The sequence below is a fragment of the Limulus polyphemus genome, unplaced genomic scaffold (genome assembly GCF_000517525.1).
Source record: "Limulus polyphemus unplaced genomic scaffold, Limulus_polyphemus-2.1.2 Scaffold122, whole genome shotgun sequence".
NCBI classification, from domain to species: Eukaryota; Metazoa; Arthropoda; class Merostomata; order Xiphosura; family Limulidae; genus Limulus; species Limulus polyphemus.
The window spans coordinates 1-11,789 of record NW_013665732.1 but is presented as its reverse complement, the minus strand read 5'-3'; the positions used below and the strand labels follow the sequence as shown (position 1 = coordinate 11,789).

The 11,789-nt window shown below is 31.8% G+C and overlaps 1 protein-coding gene across 1 annotated transcript; it reads right to left on the bottom strand.

Annotated features, from left to right (window-relative positions):
• Window positions 1–3,313: 3,313 nt before the first annotated feature.
• LOC106472562 (regulator of nonsense transcripts 1-like) lies at window positions 3,314–9,712 on the bottom strand (the record flags this gene model as incomplete). The annotated part of the gene is made up of 3 exons (XM_022402101.1): window positions 3,314–3,449; window positions 8,299–8,406; window positions 9,585–9,712. Coding segments are annotated over 3 exons (362 nt in total), but the record flags the coding sequence as incomplete, so codon positions are not given.
• Between the last annotated feature and the right edge of the window lie 2,077 nt (window positions 9,713–11,789).

The following is an 11,789-nucleotide window of genomic DNA, read 5'->3' as shown; positions in this document are numbered from 1 at the left end:
AAATAGCTTTCAACATTGCCTCTTTCTCTATTTGTTAAACTGTAAATAACAAAATGTAGGCAAAGAAAAAAAATCCTGTAAAAATTAGTTTGTTAATATATAACTATGTAAACAATTCCAAAGTAAATCGACAGAGAAACATTAAAATACATCAGAACTTTTAACACTCGACACATTGAAGCTTTCTCATGGTCAAGGCAAGTCAGATAAAACTGGTACCCAATTCTTTTTATGTCTCAATAACAAACTGTGTATTTCAGGGTATACTGCTTTTAATGATATTTGACAGGATTCTTTAAACTGCAGTGATTTCTTATCTACAGACTTGTAATATTTTTCAAAGTTTTGTACATAAATCAAAAGTATACTTATGACATCAGAGAAAATAAACTATCACTATCATCTGACGAGTCAAGTCAGAAGTCTGAAAGGTTAAAACCTACACCAAATAACATCATTACTTTCTCTCAATTACAGCAAAAAATTATTTCTATTAAGAAAACAGTTTCCCCTTCATGCATATTTCAATTTGGACACTATTACTCAAACGAACATTCTATACTTTTCTATTTAAAAGCATGTGGATAAATTCTTAAGTGTTTCAATATGTACCAAATGTCTGAATGACTGATGTAATGTTGGTTTTCTTTCAGGTTCATTAGTAACTTCTTCAAAGCATGTAGTTAAAACATGAAATTTTACTTTATAAATGTATAGGCCTAGAACCGTTCATTCTAATTTGTTTTTGAGTTTTCTTGCAGTTACTATTAAAGTTGCATATAAAACTGGTTTGAACACTGAAAGGATTCTGAAGAAAAACAAAACTACCTGTACCTTTTAATGCTATAAAAATACACCACTGCCAAGAAACAATGTATGTGTTAAATAAAAAGCAATATCTGCAAAATAGATAAATAGCTATCAAGCTAAAATAAATATTGTAGTCAAATTCTCCAGTATTTTTTTTACTTTATTTTAGTATTTAGTTGGGTTTTTTTTAATTGATAATCAAGGTTTAAAATTTCATTACAGCTAAGATACCTAAATATCATTTAACAAATCCTTGGTATTTTATAACATCTTGTCATTTTTCAGTTGTATGACTAAAATTTTTGTTATGCAAATAGACAGAACAATAAAAGCCTCCATTATTACCATGTTGTGATAAACATAATTTAGAATGACCAGATGTTGGCTTCAGTGTTTTATTTAAGTCTATTCAGTTGGAAACTTCAACTGAAGTATATTTTTAATATAGAAAACAGTCTCTAATAAATGGGTTTTTGTGGATTTATTGATGCATTTTGTTTTCTTCAGCAACTTGCACTGCTTATCTTCCAGTGCTTAAGTAACTTAAAATTCATTAAAACATGTAATGTTGAAATGTCTAAAATCATTTAGTGGAGAAAGGCACAGTCTCTGAATATATTTAAAAAGGTCTCAATGATATTAAGCCAGAGCTTTATTCAATAGTCAAATTTAGATCTCTAGATTGAGTCTTCACAGGAAAGCAGATATTTTACAGTTATTACAAAATATACAACAATTAATAATACGGCATCCTGTAATTAAGTGCTCTAAAGTATAGCAAATTTCTTTGGCTGTAAGATTGTTCTAAATTAAATTTTCATATTATTTTTACAACTTATAATGAGTTTCACATTAACACCTGTATAAACTTTGCATCCATCCACTGTACAATACCCAAAACACTGGTACAAGCCTAGCAAGTTTTCAAGCATTTCTTAACTATTTATGGGAGAACTTTAGATGGAACAAAAACTCATATGTTCTGGAAAGATGAAAAATCTACCAAGACACATACTGAAAATAATGCAAAACAAGACAAAAGTTAAAATTTTCTACACCTGGAAACTAAAACGGAATTAACAATTTTTTAAAGTAATATTATAATATTTCTTTCAGTAATATGTCCTACACTTTTTCTTTGAATTAAGAACTAAAAATTGTGTTAAGAACAAATACAATGGGGTATCATAAATATTAAACCAATTTATACTCCTGAAAAAACATATAACACAAAAGTTACAATCAATTAAATTAAAACATTTTTTTTCTGTACTCAATCTTGATAATCATCTTAACTATTACTTTTCTGTTCAAATTACAACTCTCAAGTTACGAAAAAAAATGTTTTAATTATACAAAATATAACAAATTTAGTAACTTTTATCTTCAACATACAAGCACATACCCTCACCAAATGTATAATATATTTATTCAAAAATTCACACATATATAATCCTATTGTGCAGTACTGCAATCTAAACCAGGAATTAACATTTTAATATTTGGCAATTTAAACATATCTTGGATTTACCATTACTACAGGTTGTAATTTACCACTAAAAACTTATATTCCGAATTCTCTGTGCACATCTATGTTAATCAGTGAATAAAACAATTCAACACTATGCAGCTCAGGATAACCCTTATCGAACAGCTTAGTTGAAAAAATTCTAAAAAAAGCACCTTAACCACAGTTAAGATATTATTAAAAACAAATAAAAAACAAACCAGCACAAGAATAATTCTGATGTAATTTGACTATTTACCCAGCCTGCACAAAGCCACTGTCAACTAAACATGAACATCACAAGATTGAACACAGATGAACTAAACTACACGTGAATTTCTTGTTGAATGGACTGGTACAAAACAATCAGGGCCTTGTTTAACTAAGCTGAGTGCCCAGGTCCCTGCCGATCTTATGCCTGCCAATAACCCACAGCCAAGGACTGAGAAATAGAATGCAAGGCAACCAATACAAATAAAAGCAGTTTTCAAGCTTACTGAACATTAAATTTTCTTCTTATCAAATCAGATTTTGTGAATGATTTAAGACTGGAAGAGAAATACAAGTAAACAAGATATAATATGATAAAAAAAAAGAAGTAACTCCATAAATTCTAGGAAGCTAAAGTGAAAGGTTTGAACAAAATAGAGGCCAAACTACCCAATATTTATTAACCCTGTGCCTGCTTTGCACCTTTTAATATGAAGGTTGCCCAAGTCAAATCAGACAAGAGAAACACAGTAAGCCTGTGAAACATAGCTCCATCTAGGGAGCAGTGAAGCACGGATGGGTGTGCACTGAGAATCAGTGGTTGAGTGCCAGGTTGACACTGCTGACAGGTAGACTGGGTGGTCACTGGACACACCATTTTCAAAAGGCCTTCCATTCCCTCTTCTCCTACATTGCTCCTTCAACTCTTCAATGCTGCTTGCACTGGTGAGCTAGATCGATGCTCAGTGGAGTGGTCAGTAGGCTGGTGCTACTGGTGATTATCTCCACCTGTGAATCAGTATGGTTGAGAGAACTGCCCGCCTTGAGAGGCTGCAAACAATGCTCGATCCCCCTGGTAAGTGGAATCTTGGGACAACATTCCTTCAGTTTGAGAACGAAATTCTTCAACCAGGTAGCTATCCTATGATAAACAAAAAAGTTCATTAGTTCACCATTACACTACCAACTGTAACAAACAAACATAGATTTAAACCTTTCTGGACCATTTTGTTGTTGTTGTTGATCAGAAAGTTCAATTTTATATATCCACTCAGTTTCAATTTGATATTTATTAACATACATCTTTTGATATTTCATCTCCCTACTGCAGTAGTCATCACTTCAGGTATAAATCATAAAAAACATGGAGAAAACTGAGAAAGTTTTACCAGTTACCTACAAGCTGATGTATCACAATGGCATCGGGTTAGGCTAGGTAACATTTTTACTAAAAAACATTCTTGCTTTAAATCAACTTATTTTTAACATAGTTAATTTTCTTTAAATAATAAGATACTTAATTTATCTACCTTGTTTTAATACAATAAAACTTAACCATAATAGTCAATAAATAAGATTTCAAATAATCAGAATATTCTGTCGTAAGCTTATGCGCTCGCTAACCCTGAGCTGACGTAATATCTTGCCATAGAAGAAAACTTCCGTGCCTTTCAAACAAATAACACACACCTGCAATGGTTTTATTGTCTTGAAACTCTTACATGTTCTACTCTAATTTCTGTATGCTGAATCCGAAAATGATAGCCATTTTTCTCCATCACAAAACGTCATATGTACTTTTACATAAGTGAATCATTTTCACTGAAATCGGGTCACATTTTGTTATGCTTAAAATGTTGACAACACTGACTATAGATTTCTCTAGATCAATTGCAATGTGAGAGTCTTATCAATCGTTCTAGAACCCATGAGAAACTCACCACTAGTATATAAACGATTAACAGGCCGCATGACGTGTCATTTCTGGGTAGTATTTGTTTGTGCAAGCACTTTGACATTAAGTGCACCAATATTACTGTATCCAATAATACAAAACTTATCTTTAGTCTTTACAAAGTGACCTGCCTTGGCTGTGTTTTAGTGGACTAGTATTTTGTAAAATAGTCACATTTCAATTATATTACACATTATATATGCATTATTGCTATTTATAAATAACTTCTTACACTTATTTTTCTTAAAACATAGAACAGTAAATAAAGAAGTAAAGCAAACAATTATTTATTCTAGTTACATCCTTTGTTACTCAGTTGCTACTTGTTGTAGGTTGCTAAGCCTTATCCAATTTTGTACATGGAGGATATGAAACAAAACTTTTATTTAGGTTTTATATATATATAGTTGAATAACCAAAAAATCTTAAATTACTACATCAATACCATAGAATTTCACTGTAATTTATCAAGCTTAGTAACTAGGCTGTATTTGGGTCTACAAAAATACAACTTACTACCTTGAAGTTTTGTATCAAAATAACGAGATGACATCATAATACTTGAAAATGACTGAGTTTTCGATTGGTTATTCACATCATATATTGAAGTAAGTGTATATAAGGGACCGTTTCCAAAAGTGGAGAGAGGTGAGTGGGGCCACTGTTTGATTCAGTACATGAGTAATATCTCAGCAAATAGAAAAGACAGGTGGTTCTTATTTAATACTCTAGCTTGTCAATATCAGTAATTTGAGTTCCTAACCATATTAAACTATAGACTTTGTATTTTGGCATCACAGATGTCTAGTTTGAACGAGTGTTGCATTCAACATATCATGTGACACACAAAAAAAAATCAATGTTTAGCAGTGTTTTTTTATTTATTTTTAAATTAAAAAATTAAATAACATACAATACTAAAAATTTGAATTATGTTCTACAGTTTGATAACAAACTTAGTGATATAAATTGATAAAATAGTAGTTCAATAAAATTTTGAATGCGAGTCAACATACAGATTGACATGGCATTTGACCCATGTGAAAAGGGTTAATAAGTTTCTGTAATTAATAGATGTTCAATGAAAACACTGCTAAGTAATATTCAGTGTAAGTTAGGTAAAATGTGTCTTTTGATCAGATGGGAATAGTTTTACATGCAGAAAAAATAATGTTATACCTTCTAAGAGAAAGGGACATAGATTCTCTTACAGCCTAAAATGCACCGAGAAAACTTTGCTTTTTAATAGCTCTTGCACCATTTTATACATTTTTGTGTGTGTACTGTTTTAAACATTTCTGAAACTACCAAAATAAATCAACCAAACCCGTACAAAGATTCGTTAGTGAAAATAACAGATAAAATATAAAGTTTTTTCTTAAGAAACGTTTGATAACTATCTGGACATCATAAAGATTTTCCATGTGAAATTTGAAAATTTTCTGGGGCATAAAAGTATTTTTAATCTTAAAATGAAAATTATTTTGCATGTTGGATAGGCAACATAAGAAAAACATTACTTAACAAACCTTAAAACTTAAAAAAAAATGATATTTTGCGTATGAAAGCCTTGGAATGTTTACTGATAAGTGCCAAATTTCCGTGAACATATGCTTACTGATTTCAAAGTTATAGCATGAAAACTATAACAAGTACAAAATGGTTATGAAGTCGGTCCCAGGGATCAAGCCCATGCTGAAAGACAATTGTTTTACACATGTGAGAATAAGCCATGGTGTTCCATGTATCATTGTTAGTTTACATGTACTTAGTTATTCTACACTGTGGTTATACTCTATGTTTACTAGATCTTTGAACTCCTCCAAGAATTTTTGACAAAATAATTTGAAATTTTGCATATAGGCTCTTCATCCCTCCATCACAAACAAAATATAAATAAATAGAAAAAATGGATCTACAGATTTACATAAAAGTTCTTGACCAAAACACTGAAAAATGAAAGTCAAATATAAACACTCTTTATGAAGTCAAGGGAAAATATAAACACAGTAGCCATCATACAATTAATGAGTTTTGTGCTGTACTACTTTACACTCATGAGTATTAAAGTACAAGCAACTGCCTCACAATAAACTCAAGAAAAAAATTTCTCCACCCACTGGTAAAAGTAGATCTTGCATAATTAAGTCATCTTATATGTGCACATTGGTGAAATGGAAACTGTGCATTGTAGTTAGTTGATGCATGCAAAACACAAGTATACTTTTTCATAGTAACATTATATATAAATAGTTAATTTATTTCTCTGACATTTCATGCTTTAAAAGAAAAGTCGATACAGTGAATTCTATGTCTGGCAAAAGAACAAATGAAATTGTGATGTACATATAACATGAACCCCTCTGATTTACAAAGATTAAAATATCTGCTGTTCATTTTTCAATCTGGATCATTTAATATTTTTTCGTAACCTCAGCACTGACTTGCACCATAATAATTTTATTAATTCAAAATGTAACTTAAATAAAGCAGTGTGGTATACTGGTTATTTTCAGTCTTAGATAAAAACCAATCAGTATCAGCTTTGTTACTATATATATATTAAAGTAACTATTTTATCTTTATTTATAAACTTTTTTTACAATTACTTAGTACTACTTCACTGGCCTCTAATACAATTTAGCTCTGTTTGCACAAGGATTGGTCATTATGACTAACCTTGTAACCATGAAACAATACATAACTCTGAATGTCCTAACAATGTCTTCAAGAAATTTGGCAAGTTTTAAGCAAACATAACAAGTCTGTTCTACACACACACAAGAAAAAAAAGGATTTTTTTTTAATAAAGTATGTTCTACTAAATATTTGCTTGTGAATTTACAGTCAGACTAACTCAGACTCTGACTAGTCTAAGTGTAAAATCATTTATGTAAAAATAAAAACCTTTTTTATCTTAGTTTTATATTTCATTTGCATAACTTCTAAGACCACCTAAATAAATAATTTGTTATTTGTCAGTAAAACTTTATATTTTATGTTATTTTCTCTAACTTAACACTAACTGTATCAAATTCAGCAATGTAGAGTAAAATGAAAGTTGAAGAGGAAAATAAATCTAAATTACTTTATTTTCCATATTAATTGCATATTGTGACAGATAATTAATTACACACTATATATTCTTACAGCCAAAGCTAATAAGATTTTTCAAATCTGGGTTTATTTAGTTTTATTGCTTTACAGCTAGAACTGGACGGTCTCAAGAGTATGCTAATAGCTATTTTTCACAGCTGGACAACTCTGTGTAAACAAATGATCTTACCTATATTATAATTTTTCAAAAATCTTTTCACCATGGAAGTGAAATTTACAAATTTCCTGAACTTTAAAAATTGGATTTTTACTTATACATGTATCTAAGAACAACAAAAAAGGAACCATTTAGGCAGTATTTAAATACTGCATTGTTTTGTTCAGTCCTTTGTTTAGGAACCCATCTGTGAATACAGATCAATTTAGGCCTTTTCCAGTGATGTCTTTTCATATAGGTTCAGCTATGTGACAAAACATACCTGTTTTATTTTAAGGTAAAGAAACAGCCTAGTAGCAAATCAAATAGTAGTCACTTTCAGAAAGAGTGGTTTAAATTGGAAGGAAATAAACAACTTAAAATATGCAGATGGTCACAGCAAGCTTTTGCAAGCTATTCCTACTTAAAACTGCTATACTTAAATTAACAAAATTAATTTTTTAAATTAAAAAAGGACAGTAGCTAACAAAAACAGAGAAAAATTTCTCAACTCAAAGCATTTTAATGGCTAAAGTTCTAGTGTTGTTATTTAGTGGTTGAATGATAAAAAAAAAAAAAAAGAACTTGATGCAAGATCAGTTATTTTTTATACCATAAAGAAATTATGACTGAATACCATATATTATGTGTATTTAGGTATATGCTGTTTTTCTGATTGGAGATGCAAGCCTTTTAAAAACAACTGTTCAGATGCAAACATTAAATTAATCATGAACAACCAATACTAATTAACAGTAAAGAATTACTGAGACTGAGCCTTACCTGAGAAAGATCCGGCTGAGACAAGCCATGAAATCCTGGCTGGCTCATTTGACTCATGGTCAGTGGGCCTTGCATAAGTGGACCCTGAGAGAAGGAGGTCAGCATATCCTAGAAATTGTATGATGAGTAAAAGTGAGCCAAAAGAAAGAATTTCCAAATTCAATGTGAAAGAAAAAAAAAAAACGGAGCATATTAAATAGTATCGAATGAGAGGAAAGAGGGAGAAAAAAATTCAGATGAATCTTAAACATTACATTGTAAGATTAATTAGAAAACACTGATATTAAAATCTTGGTATTTTTCTCTTTTATAAAAGCTCATGAGAACTCCATCAAGTGGAAGAAGCATAAATTTAAAAAGTGAATTATTCAAATTGATATTACTTTTTGTGTTATTCCTTTGCAAGTTTTAGATCATTTCAGACCCAAAGGTATAAATAACACAAATATCAGAGTTAAACTTAGATTACGATATTAACAAATGATATTTCAATATTGAAATTTAATCTCTACCATTTAGCTTTCTAAAAAGCATAAAAATCAATCAATAGTTTTTAAAAATTATAAACAAATTTTTGTTTCAGTACAAAGTTAAACAATGAACTATCTGTGCTGTATTCACCACAGTGAACCAAACCTTATGTTTTATCATTCCAAGTCTTCAAGTTTACTACTGAGCCAATGAGACACCAAAACAAATTTTTTATTGAGAGTTTGCATTACAATAAATTGATTTCTGTATCAAAATAACATTTTTTAATGCTATTTTGGGGAGAATTTTATCAAACACACTTTATCCTAATGCTTTGATCACTTCATCAAGTCAGCCTTTTTACACAGTTTTATTTATCTGCTGTAATAGCATCTTGAATAACAATTATTTGGTATTAAGAAAGATAAGAATAAGGTTCTTTCTAGCAATCCGAATGTAAAAAAAAATTAGCAATGTATCTGATAAGTGACTAAAATATAAAAATAAAAATTTAAATCAAAAGCTTAACTTGACCTTTTGCAATGCCCAAGGATTGACTTTGGATTTGATTATTAGTTTGTTAATAAAAATTCCCCACCCTTTACAATATTTAGTAATTCTTGCATGAATATAAAATTCTTGATGTTATTTATTGTTTGTAGGCCTTACATAAAATATGTAATTGACTATTATGTCAAACTTTTTTGTCATTTATCACTGAAAATTTTCTTTACTTATTCTTTGTTTTATTTTATATTCATCTCAAAAGTGTTTTAATTTTAAAAAAGGATAACTCAATGTTAAATAAATCATACCTGACTTGCTTGGCTGTTAAAACCCTGTTGCGACAGATTTGCATTTCCATTCGTAAAAGGTATATTTGTCCGTTGTTGTCTTAAACCTCCCTTTTTAATGGCACCTCGATTTCTAGAGTTTTGGCGTGCTATAAATAAATGAGTTTTTTACATATCTATATAAATCTCAATAATACTCTCTCATTCCTCTCATAATTTAAAAACTTGTTTCCAGAATAAAATTTTATGAAAGAAAAAAAAACATTTCTAAGTTTGTAATTTACATATGTGGTAGAAAACTCATCAACTAAAAAGTGCAATGATTTAAACTAATCTTGTTCTACACATACATAAGATCTACAAGTACACACATCTTTTCAGAGGCAGAAGAAGTAAAAACTAACCTGATTCTTTATAAATAAAATAGTTAAAATTAAAGGATAGACCAAAATAAAGAAAGTTAACATTTTCTTAAACTGAAAATGTACTTCCAACAGATACTTACTTCCTCTCACAAAAAGCTTTCTTGATTAGTACTGCCCTCTATCAGTTAAAATATTTTGCTCGCCACTAGATTTCTAGCTCCCACTTCTTTCTGCATATCTACGTGCAAATGCTCATGCAGCAATCCCCCACCAATAATGTTTCAACAATACCCCTATTATAACTAGAACCCTCTTTTATAATGCACCTGTTAATCACTTTGAGACTGGTCATGACCAAGTCATCCAATACACCAGAAGTGGGAAAAATCGGTGGGAAATGTGAATGGAGGTAAGTATGTATCAGAAATACATTTTCATTTTAGGAAAATGTTAACTTCCAATACAATATCTTACCTCTTCTCACAAAATGCTAGAATCTCACACTGAACTGGTGGAGGGCTGGTGAGAATATGATCCTCCTTCAGAAAGCTCCCAAAGAAAGACCAAGAGGTGTGGTAAGGAATTAAAAACAACACACCAGTGGGAAACCACACCATTTATGAGCCAGGTATACTCTTTACTCTTCAGGAATGTGTCGCCAAAACATAAAGGGCAGAAATATGGTGGGGCCCAAAAAATTTTTCCACAAGAAAAGGACCCCCCCGGTGTCAAGTGGCTAGGGTGCAACAGTCCATAAATAGGAGTTTGACCACCTCAACCAACATCTGGCAGCATGTGGAATTGTACATCAGGTTCACAGAGGAAGAGTGTCCTCTACCTTTCACCTAAAAAAACAGGTTCTGGGAGGGAAGACGAGTATCTGTTCCAAGAACCTGTCTCCACATGTGCACATCTCCAACACAAACAACATCTGATCCACCAGAAACCAACATCCAGCAGATGGTAGGGAGTAAGGAGAGCTCAGGGGGCATTCATCTCCAGTCCAAAACCTGGCAGCATTGGGAATGTGTTGTCCAGTCCACGGTAAGAACAGAGAACCCAGCCTTACACATGCAGGAATACATTTTCTTGTCCAGCTTCCAACCAGCAACAGATCCACTAGGAATCAAAATACAGCAGACAATAGGATGAGAGATGGCAATTTGGCATTATATCTCCAATTCAAACCTGGCAGCATTGGGAATTTACTGTCCAGTCTGTGGTAGAAGGAGGGTACCAGCCAAATACATGTGAGGACTTGTGTGGCTGGGCTAACACCCGATCCACCAGGAACAGACATCTGCAGAATGGTTGGAAGGAAGAATGCTTCAACCAGAGGGGCAAACTGCAATATATATTATACATACACGACAGAGTGCTACAACCAACACCTGACAACATCTGAAATTGTACATCAGGTCTGCAGAAGGAAGAGTGTCACACCATCGACATCAGCAGAATGCTACCGCCCTACTCTCAAACTAAGTGATATTATGTACCTTCAGGAGGACAGGCCACCATGGTTCACCACCCCAGTGGCAAGGGGGAAAAAGCGATGGAGAGTCTGGGGGACCACAGCACTGGAGACAGTGCAATGGGTGACCACAATACCCTTTTTTGAAAAGCAGAGCTACCACGTTGGCGGAGTCGATCAACCAACATCTGGTGGCATCTGAAAGGAGGCAATCAGGATCTGAATGTTCGTAAAATTGGGAAATGGAGGGAAATGGTTGGTTGGTTGGTTGGTGTTTTATGGTGCAAAGCAGCTAGGCTATCTGCGCCAAACAACCGGTAAAAGCAATGAAAGTAGATTAAAGTAAAATAGTAAAAAAAAAAAATAAAAAAAAAAAAAAAAAAACAA